The 12097-nt window shown below is 38.2% G+C and overlaps 1 protein-coding gene and 1 pseudogene across 1 annotated transcript in view; both read right to left on the bottom strand.

The window, feature by feature from the left end:
• Positions 1-8275: 8275 nt before the first annotated feature.
• LOC140796788 (cysteine-rich receptor-like protein kinase 10) overlaps positions 8276-12097 on the bottom strand; it is a 47887-nt gene continuing 44065 nt past the window's right edge. The window contains exon 7 of the mRNA XM_073149904.1: positions 8276-8332. Within this exon, the coding sequence (XP_073006005.1) occupies positions 8315-8332 (18 nt within the window). The 3' untranslated portion in view covers positions 8276-8314. The remainder of the gene's footprint in view (positions 8333-12097) is intronic.
• On the bottom strand, positions 8855-11179 carry LOC140796415 (protein ACCELERATED CELL DEATH 6-like; annotated as a pseudogene).

Raw genomic sequence — 12097 nt, 5'->3', positions numbered from 1 at the left:
CTGCTTGTGAATACAAGATCCCACATGAGGTATGGACTGGTAAACCAGTGAATTATTCATTTCTGCATATTTTTGGTTGTGATGCTTATGTTTGGGTTCCTAATGAGCAAATAACTAAATTGGACCCAAGGTCCAAAAGATGTGTTTTTCTTAGCTATGTAGATGGTACAAAGGGGTACAGGTTGTGGGATCCTAGTGCCCACAAGATTGTAATTAGTTGAGATGCTTTTAATGAGAACTTGATGCAAAAATAAATGGTACAATCTAACTTGGAAAGAGCATAAATTATTGAAGTAGAATCTTTAGAGAATCTACTGAATCTACCTAACATTCTAGATGTTGAGGTGGATAATGAAGAAATAACTGATGATGAGCATAATGTTGAGTTTGAGGCTCAAGAAGGTCAAAGCCGAGTAGCCAGAATTCGATGACCTCCCACATGTCTCCAGGACTATGAGACAGCTTATGCATGCATCTCAGAAGAGCATGAACCTACTTCTTATAAAAAAGCATGTGAATCTACAAGTGCAGCAAATTGGCAGATCTCCATGGAAGAAGAAATGGAAGCTTTGCATATGAATAAGATATAGGAACTAGTTAAATTACTAGAAGGGCTCAATGCCATTGGTTACAGGTGGGTCTACAAATTAAAGAAAAATGCTACTGGCAATATCGAGAGGTATAGGGCCAAACTAGTGGCCAAAGGGTATGCTCAGCAGTCGGGTGTTGACTTTAATAAAATATTCTCTCTTGTTGTTCGTTTAAGTACTATTTGTGTTGTTTTAAGTATTGCAGCAGTGCTTGACTTAGAGTTAGAGCAACTAGATGTTAAGACAGCAGTTTTGCATGGAAAGTTAAATGAAGAAATTTATATGTCTCAACCCGAAGGATTTATTGAAGAAAATAAGAAGTTTGCAGGCTGACCAAATCGCTATATGAGTTGAAACAGGTGATAATGTGTTGGTATAAGCGGTTTGACTCTTTCATATTGAGCTTGGGATTTATGAGATGTGAGGCAGATTATTGTGCATATTTTCATAGTTTTGTTAATGGTGGCTTTATAATCTTGCTATTATATGTCGATGATATGTTAGTTGCAGGTACAAAGAAGACATTGCAACATTGAAAGCTCAGTTGGCTAGGGAATTTGCTATGAAAGACTTGGGGCCAGTGAATTAGATACTTAGAATGACAGTGCTTAGAGACAGAAATAACAAAAAAATTCTGAGTGACTCAAAAGAGTTATGTTGACAGAATTCTCTATTGCTTCAATATGTAGAATTCTAAACCAGTTAGTACTCATTTTTCTATTGGATATAAATTATCCTCTAGACAGTGTCCTAGCTCTGAAGCGAAAAAGGAAGATACATCTCAAGTGCCTTACTCGTCAGCAGTAGGAAGTCTTATGTTTGCCATGGTGTGCACCAGACCAAACATTGCACAAGCAATGGGAGCAGTAAGTAAGTACATGGCGATCCCGGGAAGAGAACATTGGACTGCTGTGAAGTGGATCCTTCGATATTTGAAGGGTACTTCTGATGTTGCTCTATGTAATGGTAGCAAAGATATGCAGACTTTGCAGAAGATCTAGATAGAAGGAGGTCGACCACATGTTATATATTTACTTTAGCTGGAGCTGCAGTATGTTGGATGTCAAGGTTGCAATTTGTAGTAGCATTGTCAACTACCGAAGCTGAGTACATGGCGGCCACACATGCAGCTAAAGAGGTTATTTGGCTAAAGAGGTTGCTTGAAGACTTTGGTGTCTATCAGAAGAAAGCCGTCATATATTGTGATAGTCATAGTGCCTTATGTTTGATAAGGAATCATGTATACCATGCTTGTACGAAACATATTGATGTCCAATACCACTTTGTACGACGTGATGTTGTGGAATAAGAAAAGATTTCAGTGCAGAAGATCCGTACCAACAATAATATTGCAGATGTGATGACTAAGCCTATTACAAGGGAGAAATTTGTTTCGTGCAAAATTTCTCTCGGGCTTGTGGTTACTTGATAATGGTAATCTATAGGGCAGATGATCAACATGTGTTCTTTGCATGGATTGAAGAGACTAGTCTTCAAGTGGGAGTTTGTTACATGGTTTTGAAGTCTATCTCCTATATTTACTTGGGTAGTTATAACAACCACCCGGTGTGGACGTGGCTTGGGTTTATCTCTATTTAAACAATGCAAACTCTTAGTATGATTGATTAGAAAAGAAATTGGCTAGTGATCATTGCCCGTGGACGTAGGCATATTATCGAATCATATTAAATCTCGGTGCCTCTAATTTATTTATTTTATTCTTTGGTCTGTGTGTGGTATGATCTACAACAGGACATTGCAATTTGTCTTTCGCCTTCGTTCAAATGATTCAGGCGAACCCGATGTTATATTTTGTTTTAGAGTGAGATTATAGTTGATTTGTGATTAATTTTGAGTGATTATCTCTACCTATATTCTGTTATATTATTAGTGGATCCTTTCGTCATCTCCGTCTGTGCATGTCAACTATATAAGCAGAACCACGTAAATTATTCAAGGTTTAGGATTGCTTGTGTGTGATTTGGTTGCAGTTTAAGTTATTCTTGTTGAGATCTCTATTTCATAATTGTTGATTTAGATTGCTCAACTTCCACACATATGTAGTGCTCGTCATGTTAATTTAAATTTTTATTAGGATTAGAGATTTACATGACATAGCAGATATAGCAGATAAGATGCCGATCCACACTAATTCTTTAGATAGAAAGGATCATCTGTATGTCTTGAATCTCTTTGCACTAAGAATTACTTAGCTTCCTCCCTCTCACTAGACATGATCATCGGGCGGGCCGGGCCGGGTTCAGGCCTGGCTTTTCGGGCCAACCGGGCTTAAGTATTTGTTCACGGCCCAACCCACCAATCACTCAGGCCGGGCTGGATTATGGCCGGGCTAGAATAGTGTAGTCTGTTACCGCCCGCCGGCCCGACCCACCAATCATTCGGCCTAACCCACATTTTAGCTATTTTTAGAATTTTTTTACTATTAGCTTATTTTTAAAAAAACTATTTATGTTCCTCCATTTAAAAAATAATAATAAATTTAAAAAAATTTAAATGTGTGCTTAAAAAAATGTAAAACGGTTTAGTACTAAAATTTTAGTTAGTTTTTACTATAGCAGAATAGGTAAATACTTAGCATAACGACGAGTAAATACTGTAGCAGAATGGGCGGGCCTAGTTGCGGGCCAAACGGGCGGGCTTCTCGACCGGGTCAGGCGAGCAAAGGGGTAGCTCATGCCCCCATGGGTAGTTCGGGCTGGGCCGTGGGTCGGGCCGGGCACGGGCGGCCTGGGCCGTTTGATCAAGTCTGCCTCTCACTTATGTGGCCATTGATAGATATGAGCTCTCTCTATATATAAGTGAGGGAGGGGACAGATTACTTTATCATCATAACTCTTTATCTTTATCATGAATATGTAGGAAATATTCTAGCTGGATTAGAAAAATTATAACTTACTCATATTGATCAAGTTCATCCTTGAATTAGTTAACAATTATCTCGTTACCAAATGGGAATCATTTCCATGGCAAAAATAATATCCACTTCCAACACGTCACAAAACAACATTAGATGCCAAGACATGGCAATTTGTTAAGCATGCAGTACATGATTAGCATATACTTAACACAATATATTATAGGTGTTCATCACAATAACTCATTTATAACTCAATATTTAAGTTCTAAATAAAATTTTCGTGTTATAAACAAGCTTTTAGATTTCAATTGAAAGTAGTATCACAAGTACATGCAAATTAAGAAGTAGAATAAAAATAAAGTTATATTACAAACTATTTCAAGAGTTCCCCTGCATGTTTCTGAAATAGCTATGTATAGTTCCATAAAAATTATTTTCTACTTAACTAACGCTAATAGAAAGATGAGGATATAAACAAACACATCAGATAGTATGTGAGAAAAGATAACAAGTGCGAGGATAGTTATTTCACGATGAGCCGTCCTACTCGTGGCTTGCGGAAGCACACCAGATTTGAACAATCCTATACATCCTCTTCTACTTTTGACTATGGTCACACAGACAACAATGCCTATGGAGTTGCTAACTGGAGCTAGCACGAGATATAGTGTTGGAATTTTTACTGGAAATAGACAAAAACACAGAGTTTTTGCTGAAACGAAAACTTCTTAATACAATGACTCTAAGATACAATATTTTTTTTTAATTACAGAACCACTTAAGCTGAAATAACATAACTTCCCACTACCCATGTCTTAACTAAATTTAGGAGAAACTACCCACTACTAGTTATATCTAAAGTAAATAACTAACCCAATTACATCACGTCAATTGCTGATCTGGAATACATCTAATCCGAACTAATTTTGTATCAATATTCAACACTCCCCCTTGATGCAAAATTCCTAACTCCAAGTGCCGATCTAAATAGTTCAAATTTGCCTCGTGCTAATGCCTTTGTAAGTATGTCCGCTGCCTGCTTGTCTGTATTGATGTATCTTATCTCAACATCACCATTCGCCACAAGGTCACGAATGAAATGCACACGGATGTCGATATGCTTGGTTCTTCCATGAAATGCTGGATTCTCCGTCATTGCTATTGCTGATTGGTTGTCACAAAATATCACCGTAGGCTCTTTCTTTGTTCTTGCTCAAAACTAGCAAGTATGCGTCTCAACCAAACTGCTTGGGTTGCTGCTGAACTGACTGCTGAATATTCTGCCTCAGAGGTTGACAATGCCACTGTTGCTTGCTTCTTTGAACTCCATGAAACTGCACTTGTGCCGAGAGTAAACAAGTGTCCTGAAGTGCTCTTTCGATCCTCTGCACATCCTGCCCAATCACTGTCACTGTAGCCAATCAGATTGAAATTTTTCGAGCTTCCATACCATACACCATAGTCTGTTGTACCTGCAATATAATTCAAAATTCTTTTGGCTGTGCCAAAGTGATGCTTTGTAGGGTTTTGCATGTGCCTTGAGACCACTCCAACTGCATAGGAAATATCGGGTCTTGTGTGAGTCAAATACATCAATCCTCCAATTAGGCTTCTGTATCTAGTTGCATTAGCTAAACCTGAGCCATCATCCTTTTCTAACTTTTCATTCACATTCATAGGTGTTGATGCTATTTTATCTTCTGTAACCCCAAACTTCTTTAACAAATCACATGCATACTTCCTTTGTGATACAAAGATGCTACCTTTCTCTTGCTCTACTTCTAAACCAAGGAAATAATGTAACAAACCCAAATCTAACATTTCAAACTGCTGCTTCATGCTGCTTTTGAATTGTTCCACCAGTTCCTCATTAGTGCCCATATAAATCATATCATCAACATACAAACATACAATCAATAGACCATCTTTTCCTTTCTTCTTAATATATAGATTAGGCTCACTTTTACTTCTTTCAAACCCAGAATTTATAAAATAAGAATCAATTTTGTTGTACCACGCTCGTGGTGCCTGTTTTAATCCATACAACGCCTTTGCTAGTTTGTACACCCAATCTTCTTTACCCTTGATTTCAAATCCTTTAGGCTGCTCGACATACACTTCTTCTAATAGTTCTCCATTGAGAAAGGCTGATTTTACATCAAATTGGTAGACTGGTTTCTTCAATTGAGCTGAAAGTGCCAACAACAACCTCACTGTCTCAAATCGGGCCACAGGAGAAAAAGTTTCTTCATAATCTATGCCATATTCTGTGCATAACCCTTTGCCACAAGCCTGGCTTTGAACTTTTGAACACTTCCATCTGCACCAAATTTAGTTTTGAAAACCCATTTTAAACCAATAACATTTTTACCTTCAGGAAGCTTCACCAAATGCCAAGTTCTGTTTTTCTCAATCGATTGTATTTCTTCTTGCATTGCATTGCACCACTCTTGCTTTTCTGATGCTTCTTCATACGTTGTGGGATCTGCAACAAGGAGTACTTGAGTGGTTTCATACAATTCTTGAACTGTTTTAAACTTCCTTGGTCGCATTTCGGGCATTGCATCATCAGTCGTACAACTAGAGCTGTTGCTGATATGTTGGTTGTGTGTTTGATCTTGTGCCACTGTCTCTTCATTTTCTTCTACTGTTTCTTCAACTTGAATTTGTTGTACAACACTCTCCCACTGCCAACTTGCTTCTTCATCGAATAATACATTTCTACTCACAACAATTTTACCATTTCCTGGATTGTATAGCCGATACCCTTTGGATTGTGTACAATACCCGATGAAAAGGAATTTTTCAGATTTGTTATCAAGCTTCGTTCTCTTTTGTGGATTGATTAGTGCATAGGCTATACTCCCAAATACCCTTAAATGACTTACTGCAGGTTTCCTCTCAAACCATGCCTCAAATGGGGTTTTATTCATAACAGCTTTTGTGGGTGAGATATTCAAAATATACACAGCAGTTGCCACTGCTTCAGCCCAGAATTTGTTTGGTAACATCTTGCATTTTAACATACTTCTTCCCATCTCCACCACCGTTCTATTCTTTCTTTCAGCAACTCCGTTTTGCTCGGGTGTATATGGAGTGGTTAACTCATGATGTATCCCTTCAATTTCACAGAAATTAATAAATTCTTTTGAGAGAAACTCACCTCCTCGATCTGTTCTTAACACCTTCAACTTCTTTTCAGATTGCTTCTCTACAAGACTTTTAAACACTTTGAAATTACTGAATGCTTCTCCTTTGCTTTGCAAGAAATACACCCAACTCATTCTACTATAATCATCTGTGAAAAGGAGAAAATATTTGCTACCTCCCAGTGATTCGGTTTGCATTGGACCACACAAATCTGCATGAACCAACTCAAGCACTTGTGTTGCTCTCATAGCTTGACCTTTTGGAAATGAAAACTTGGCTTGTTTACCCAGTATACACCCTTCACAAACACCTACTTGCTTGATTTCGGGTAAGCCATACACCATTTCTTTTTGATTCAACAGTTTCAGACCATTGATATTTAAATGACCATATCTAAGATGCCATAACTCAGATTGATTTAAAACGGTTGCAGTCATTGCTCTTTTCTTTATATTTGAAACCTCCAAAGGAAACAATTTATTGATTGTCATGTTCACCTCTACCAAGACCTGATTTTTGGATTTCATTACACAAGATTTTCCTTCAAACACAATTGAATAACCACTATCCATTAACTGCCCAATACTCAACAGATTTTGTGTCAAATCTGGGATAAAATAAACGTTGTGCAAATATCTCATACCAGTTTTTGTGTGGACTGCTACTGTGCCCTTCCCTTCAACTTGAATCATCTTGTCATCACCAAGCCTGACCTTCAACTTGTATGTTTCATCTAGTTCTTCGAACAACTGTTTGTAGCCTGTCATGTGATTTGAACATCCACTGTCCAGGAACCAAATACTGCTTGCATCAACTTTGTCACTTGTACTGCTAGCCATGAAGAGTGTTGGTTGTGCATCCTCCTCTTCTGCATAATAGGCCTGAGTTTCATCTCTTTGCTTCTTGTAACACTCGTACTGATAGTGCCCAAATTTGTTGCAGTAGTAGCACTGAATGTCCTTCTTGAATTCATCATAGGTAGGGGTGTTTTCGGTTGTGTTGCTTCTGCCTCTACCTCTTCCTCTTCCGAAATTGCCTCTGCCTTTGCCTCTTCTACCTCTGCCACTGCCTCTTGATGTCTCACCCTGAGTGTAGAATGCCTTCTCATCGCCTTCATCTTCTGACTTTGACAGCCTTGCTTCATGAGTCTGTAGTGACCCCATGAGTTCATCAAAGGTGTAGGTATCTAGATCTTTAGACTCTTCTATTGCTGCGACGACATGATCAAACTTGGGTGTTAGGCTCCTCAACACTTTCATCACAACTGTCTTCTCTACCATGGTGTCTCCAAATGTTCGAATTTGGTTGACAATGGTTGTTACTCTAGACAGAAAAATCTGCACTGATTCTCCTGTTTGCATTTGCAGTGTCTCGAAATCTCGTCGTAAGCCTTGCAATTTGATTGTCATAACTCGTGAACTTCCTTGAAATGCTGTTTTCAGGGTTGTCCATGCCTCCTGTGCACTGGTTGCTGCAGCAATTTTTGAGAAGATTGTATCATGCACTGCTTGTTGGATGAAGAGCAGCGCTCTTGCATCTCTCTTCGTGGTTTCTTGTGGATTGGGATCTGGATTGGGAACTCCTTTGTCAACCAAGTCCCACAGACCATGAGATTTGAACAAGGTTGACATCTTGATGCTCCAAAACTCATAATTCTCTCCTTTGAAGATCGGAACTGCTGGTTGCGTCACGTTCATCATGATGCTGTTGTTTCCTGCCATTGAAAACGCCCCAAGTATCTTACTGCTCTGATACCAAAAATGTTGGAATTTTTACTGGAAATAGACAAAAACACAGAGTTTTTGCTGAAACGAAAACTTCTTAATACAATGACTCTAAGATACAATATTTTTTTTTAATTACAGAACCACTTAAGCTGAAATAACATAACTTCCCACTACCCATGTCTTAACTAAATTTAGGAGAAACTACCCACTACTAGTTATATCTAAAGTAAATAACTAACCCAATTACATCACGTCAATTGCTGATCTGGAATACATCTAATCCGAACTAATTTTGTATCAATATTCAACATATAGACCCAACGCGAATGCTGCAACCATGCATTTGGTCGCCAATATCACGAATATGTAAGAGGGAAAAATATAGCTAACGCGCATGGAAGGATGCATCAGAAGTGTCCCACCAAAAGTTATCCAACATGTGGCTAGTACGGAGAAGAAAAGTGCTAAGGTGTCTGCAACGACGAACGCCTTGAAGGCGTATCTCCTTGCTAGATTTGGTGTTCCATCGTTTCTGTAACCCCAGGCAAGGTGAAAGCTGCGGCAAATGTCACGGTAGCAATTAGTACTGTAGTGATAACGAATCTCTGGGTCGCATTTACGTGTTTCTTTGATTCCTCCTCTGGATCATTCTCCGGGACAATGTAGTTGATTAGAAAGTGGTCCAATCGACGTGGACTTCCTAAAGCACCGTTCTGTGCCAAGCACCAACGAATCCACCTTAATGGGCTCTAAGAAAAAGAAGAAGTAGAGAAGCTATTCAAAAGGATAACAAAATTTAGGATATTTTATTTAATAATGCATCAATTTCTTACAGTTTATGTGCTATATTATTTTCATTTATTTATTTCCAAGAGTGTGTCATCTAGCACTATTCGTTAGTTCACTGACTGTTCTAAAAATTTAAGCTATTAGAGAATAATAATTTTTATATATTATATTTTAACACTGTTAAATTCAATTGCATAACACTGTTAAATCATCTCAACAGCGAAAGAGGGTGTTGAGGAATTTTACAATTTTTTTTCCTTTTGAACCAGAAATAATATTCTTTTATTCCATTCCTGTTAATTGTTGTTCCCTCCGTACACTTGGATTTTTGTATGAATATTCCTTAACGCTATACTTCCTCCCACCAATTAATTCAAACCATTTAGTTTGTGTTATAGCAATTTTGTCTCCATGACACAAAGTAAGCACTAAAGAAGCAATTTGGATTAATTTCCACAAAGAAAGCTAAACTCGGACAGTACCTTTAGAGTTTATCTATTCAGCTGATTGTAAATGATCAAAGATCAATTTCGTATAAATTTTCAGTATACCCTAGGAACGAAAAATAATGAATGCTACTTGTAGTATCTTTCACCTTGTGTTGCTATTATAGATTGAATAAAATGAGTAGTATGACTGGAGGCTTACCAGAGTATACGCGAAACCAGTTTCACTCTTAATTGCAGAAAGATCGAGAGGTGTTAGTCATTTCTTGTTCATGATATTTAAACACACTCTCTTATTCCGGATCAGTAGTCTAACGATCTCTTGATTTCTTTTTAAAACTGCCAGGTGTAGAGGTGTATTCCCTTCATAATTCTTACCATTCATCAATTTCACAAGCTCTGACCTTCTGCACACATACTGGACTATTGCTATCCTTTCGTGTTCAACAGCAGTATGGAGCAAATTTCTTCCTTTGTCATCGAGTAACTCATCCAAATTAGGACATTCGTTGATGAACACACCCACAACATCAACTGCGCTCCACATAGGCTTAATAGCAGCAACATGCACAGGAAATAAGCCAGATGAGTCTGCGATGTACGCCTGAGAAATGTCGTGTTTTAATAGTAGTGCAACCATTTTAACATTTCCAGCTGACGCTGCATAGAGAAGAGGAGTACTTCCGGAATTATCAGCGCATTTTCCAAGTATTTTGTTCCGCCTCAGAAGTTCTTGGGCGATTTCTGTTGATTAAGTTTACATATGCTATCAGAGAATTAATGAAGATCTACCATAAAATATAGAGAAAATTAGTTGCTGGGCTAAGTAAAAGATAGGCTGTCAAATACAAATTAACTTAAAGAAAAAAACGAAATGTTGATTACCTGAGTTTTGAAGGAAGGCAACTGCATGCATGGCAGTTGTCCATGTGGTCCGGCATAAGATACATTTGTTGGTGTTGTAGAAGATGATGATCCAAGTATGGCGTGGAGAAGAGCAACCGATCCTACCATGACGGCCAAGTAAAGCGGAGATATACCTTGTTCGTCCACCATATTCGCCAGTCCAGGATCAGCTGTCATTAACTCCTTTGCAATGTCTATATGGACATTTTGGACTGCCAGATGTAACGCAGTCTCCTCATGACGATTCCTTGCTCTTATCGCCGTCCTATACCCGGCTTCGTCGTCCTCACCCTCGCTAGTGAACGAAGTGACAATAAAGGAAACTATTTTGTCATGCCCAGCCCTTGCAGCACAGTGCAGCGGCGTCTCGAGTATCACATTGCGAGCCACCAGGAGGAACCTTTTTTTCTCGCAGATCAATTAGGCAAGCTCCAAGTGTCCATTGGTAGCTGCGATATGGAGGGCCGTGTTGCCCCCTATGGTTACTCCAAGGAGGCTGATGGCTCCTGTGTCTTGTGCTGAGAGAGCATCGTCGTTAGGAACTGCAATGACTGTTTCATTTGTTGCTACGGGAGCTCCAACTAGCCTATTGAAGAGATTCTTATCCCCTGTCGTTGCTGCTTTGAGCAACTCAGGATCCATGGGGATCCGGTTAGGACCGATTGGATCTGCTTGAGTTTGAGGACTTTCCATATATGATAATTATATATTATGGGGAAGTATGCAGGACGTACGAGAAGACAGGCGTTCGTTCGTCCTAGAACGAGCACTTCTCCGCTCCATCTCTTATAAGCAGCACGCGAATCGATGCTCCAAGTACTATGCGTCTCCTTCTATCTCCTTCTCCCTCCTCCCTCCTCCCTCCTCGTCTTTGGTCCCAATTAAGAAACCTTTCTTGAATTCCTTCTGGCTACTTTCTCTTTTACTTTCTAAAGTAAAGATTTTCATATCGAATGGACAAGATTAACAATACAATGTAAATGTCTTGGTCAAAGTATAAAATATGATTCTTTTTTGTTCTCTAAAAATCTAAGCTTTTAGTTGATGGATTAACATGTTACTAAAGTATATTTATATGTGATTTAAAATATAAAATCTTTTCCTAATTAAAAAATCTTCTTTAGTCTCTAAAAATGCCCTGTGGAAAGATATTAAAATATAATTTAAATACTCGTAAGCAAATCAATCATGGCCATTTTGGACTGCCAGATGTAATGCAGTCTCCTCTTCACGATGGATGGATATAATTAAGCCCCCGCATTATTATTAAGAGAGCACACGATGGATGGATGGATAGAGAAAGCAATCGATACGGAATTCGACTCCATTAGGTTTAGGTAATCATAATCATATTTATTATTTATTCTATATATTTTATTTTTAATGTCTCAAAATATATATATGTTAGTTAATCTTCTCTTTTTTTCCCTTTTGCCTTAACATTAAAAAACTTAATCAGGATTGTTACGGTCAATAAGACATTTAAAAAAACTCATCTAGATAATAGCTTGTAGTAGTAATACAAATTAAAAAAAGAAATGTAATTAATAATATCATGCATCAAATAGAGTTAGAATATTAAAAAGTTTTCTCAAAGAGAAAAATAAAAAC

Source organism: Typha latifolia, chromosome 10, assembly GCF_019914945.1.
Source record: "Typha latifolia isolate L0001 chromosome 10, TyphaL0001v2, whole genome shotgun sequence".
Classification (NCBI taxonomy): domain Eukaryota; kingdom Viridiplantae; phylum Streptophyta; class Magnoliopsida; order Poales; family Typhaceae; genus Typha; species Typha latifolia.
The sequence above is the reverse complement of the archived record's forward strand: the minus strand, read 5'-3'. Positions and strand labels throughout refer to the sequence as shown.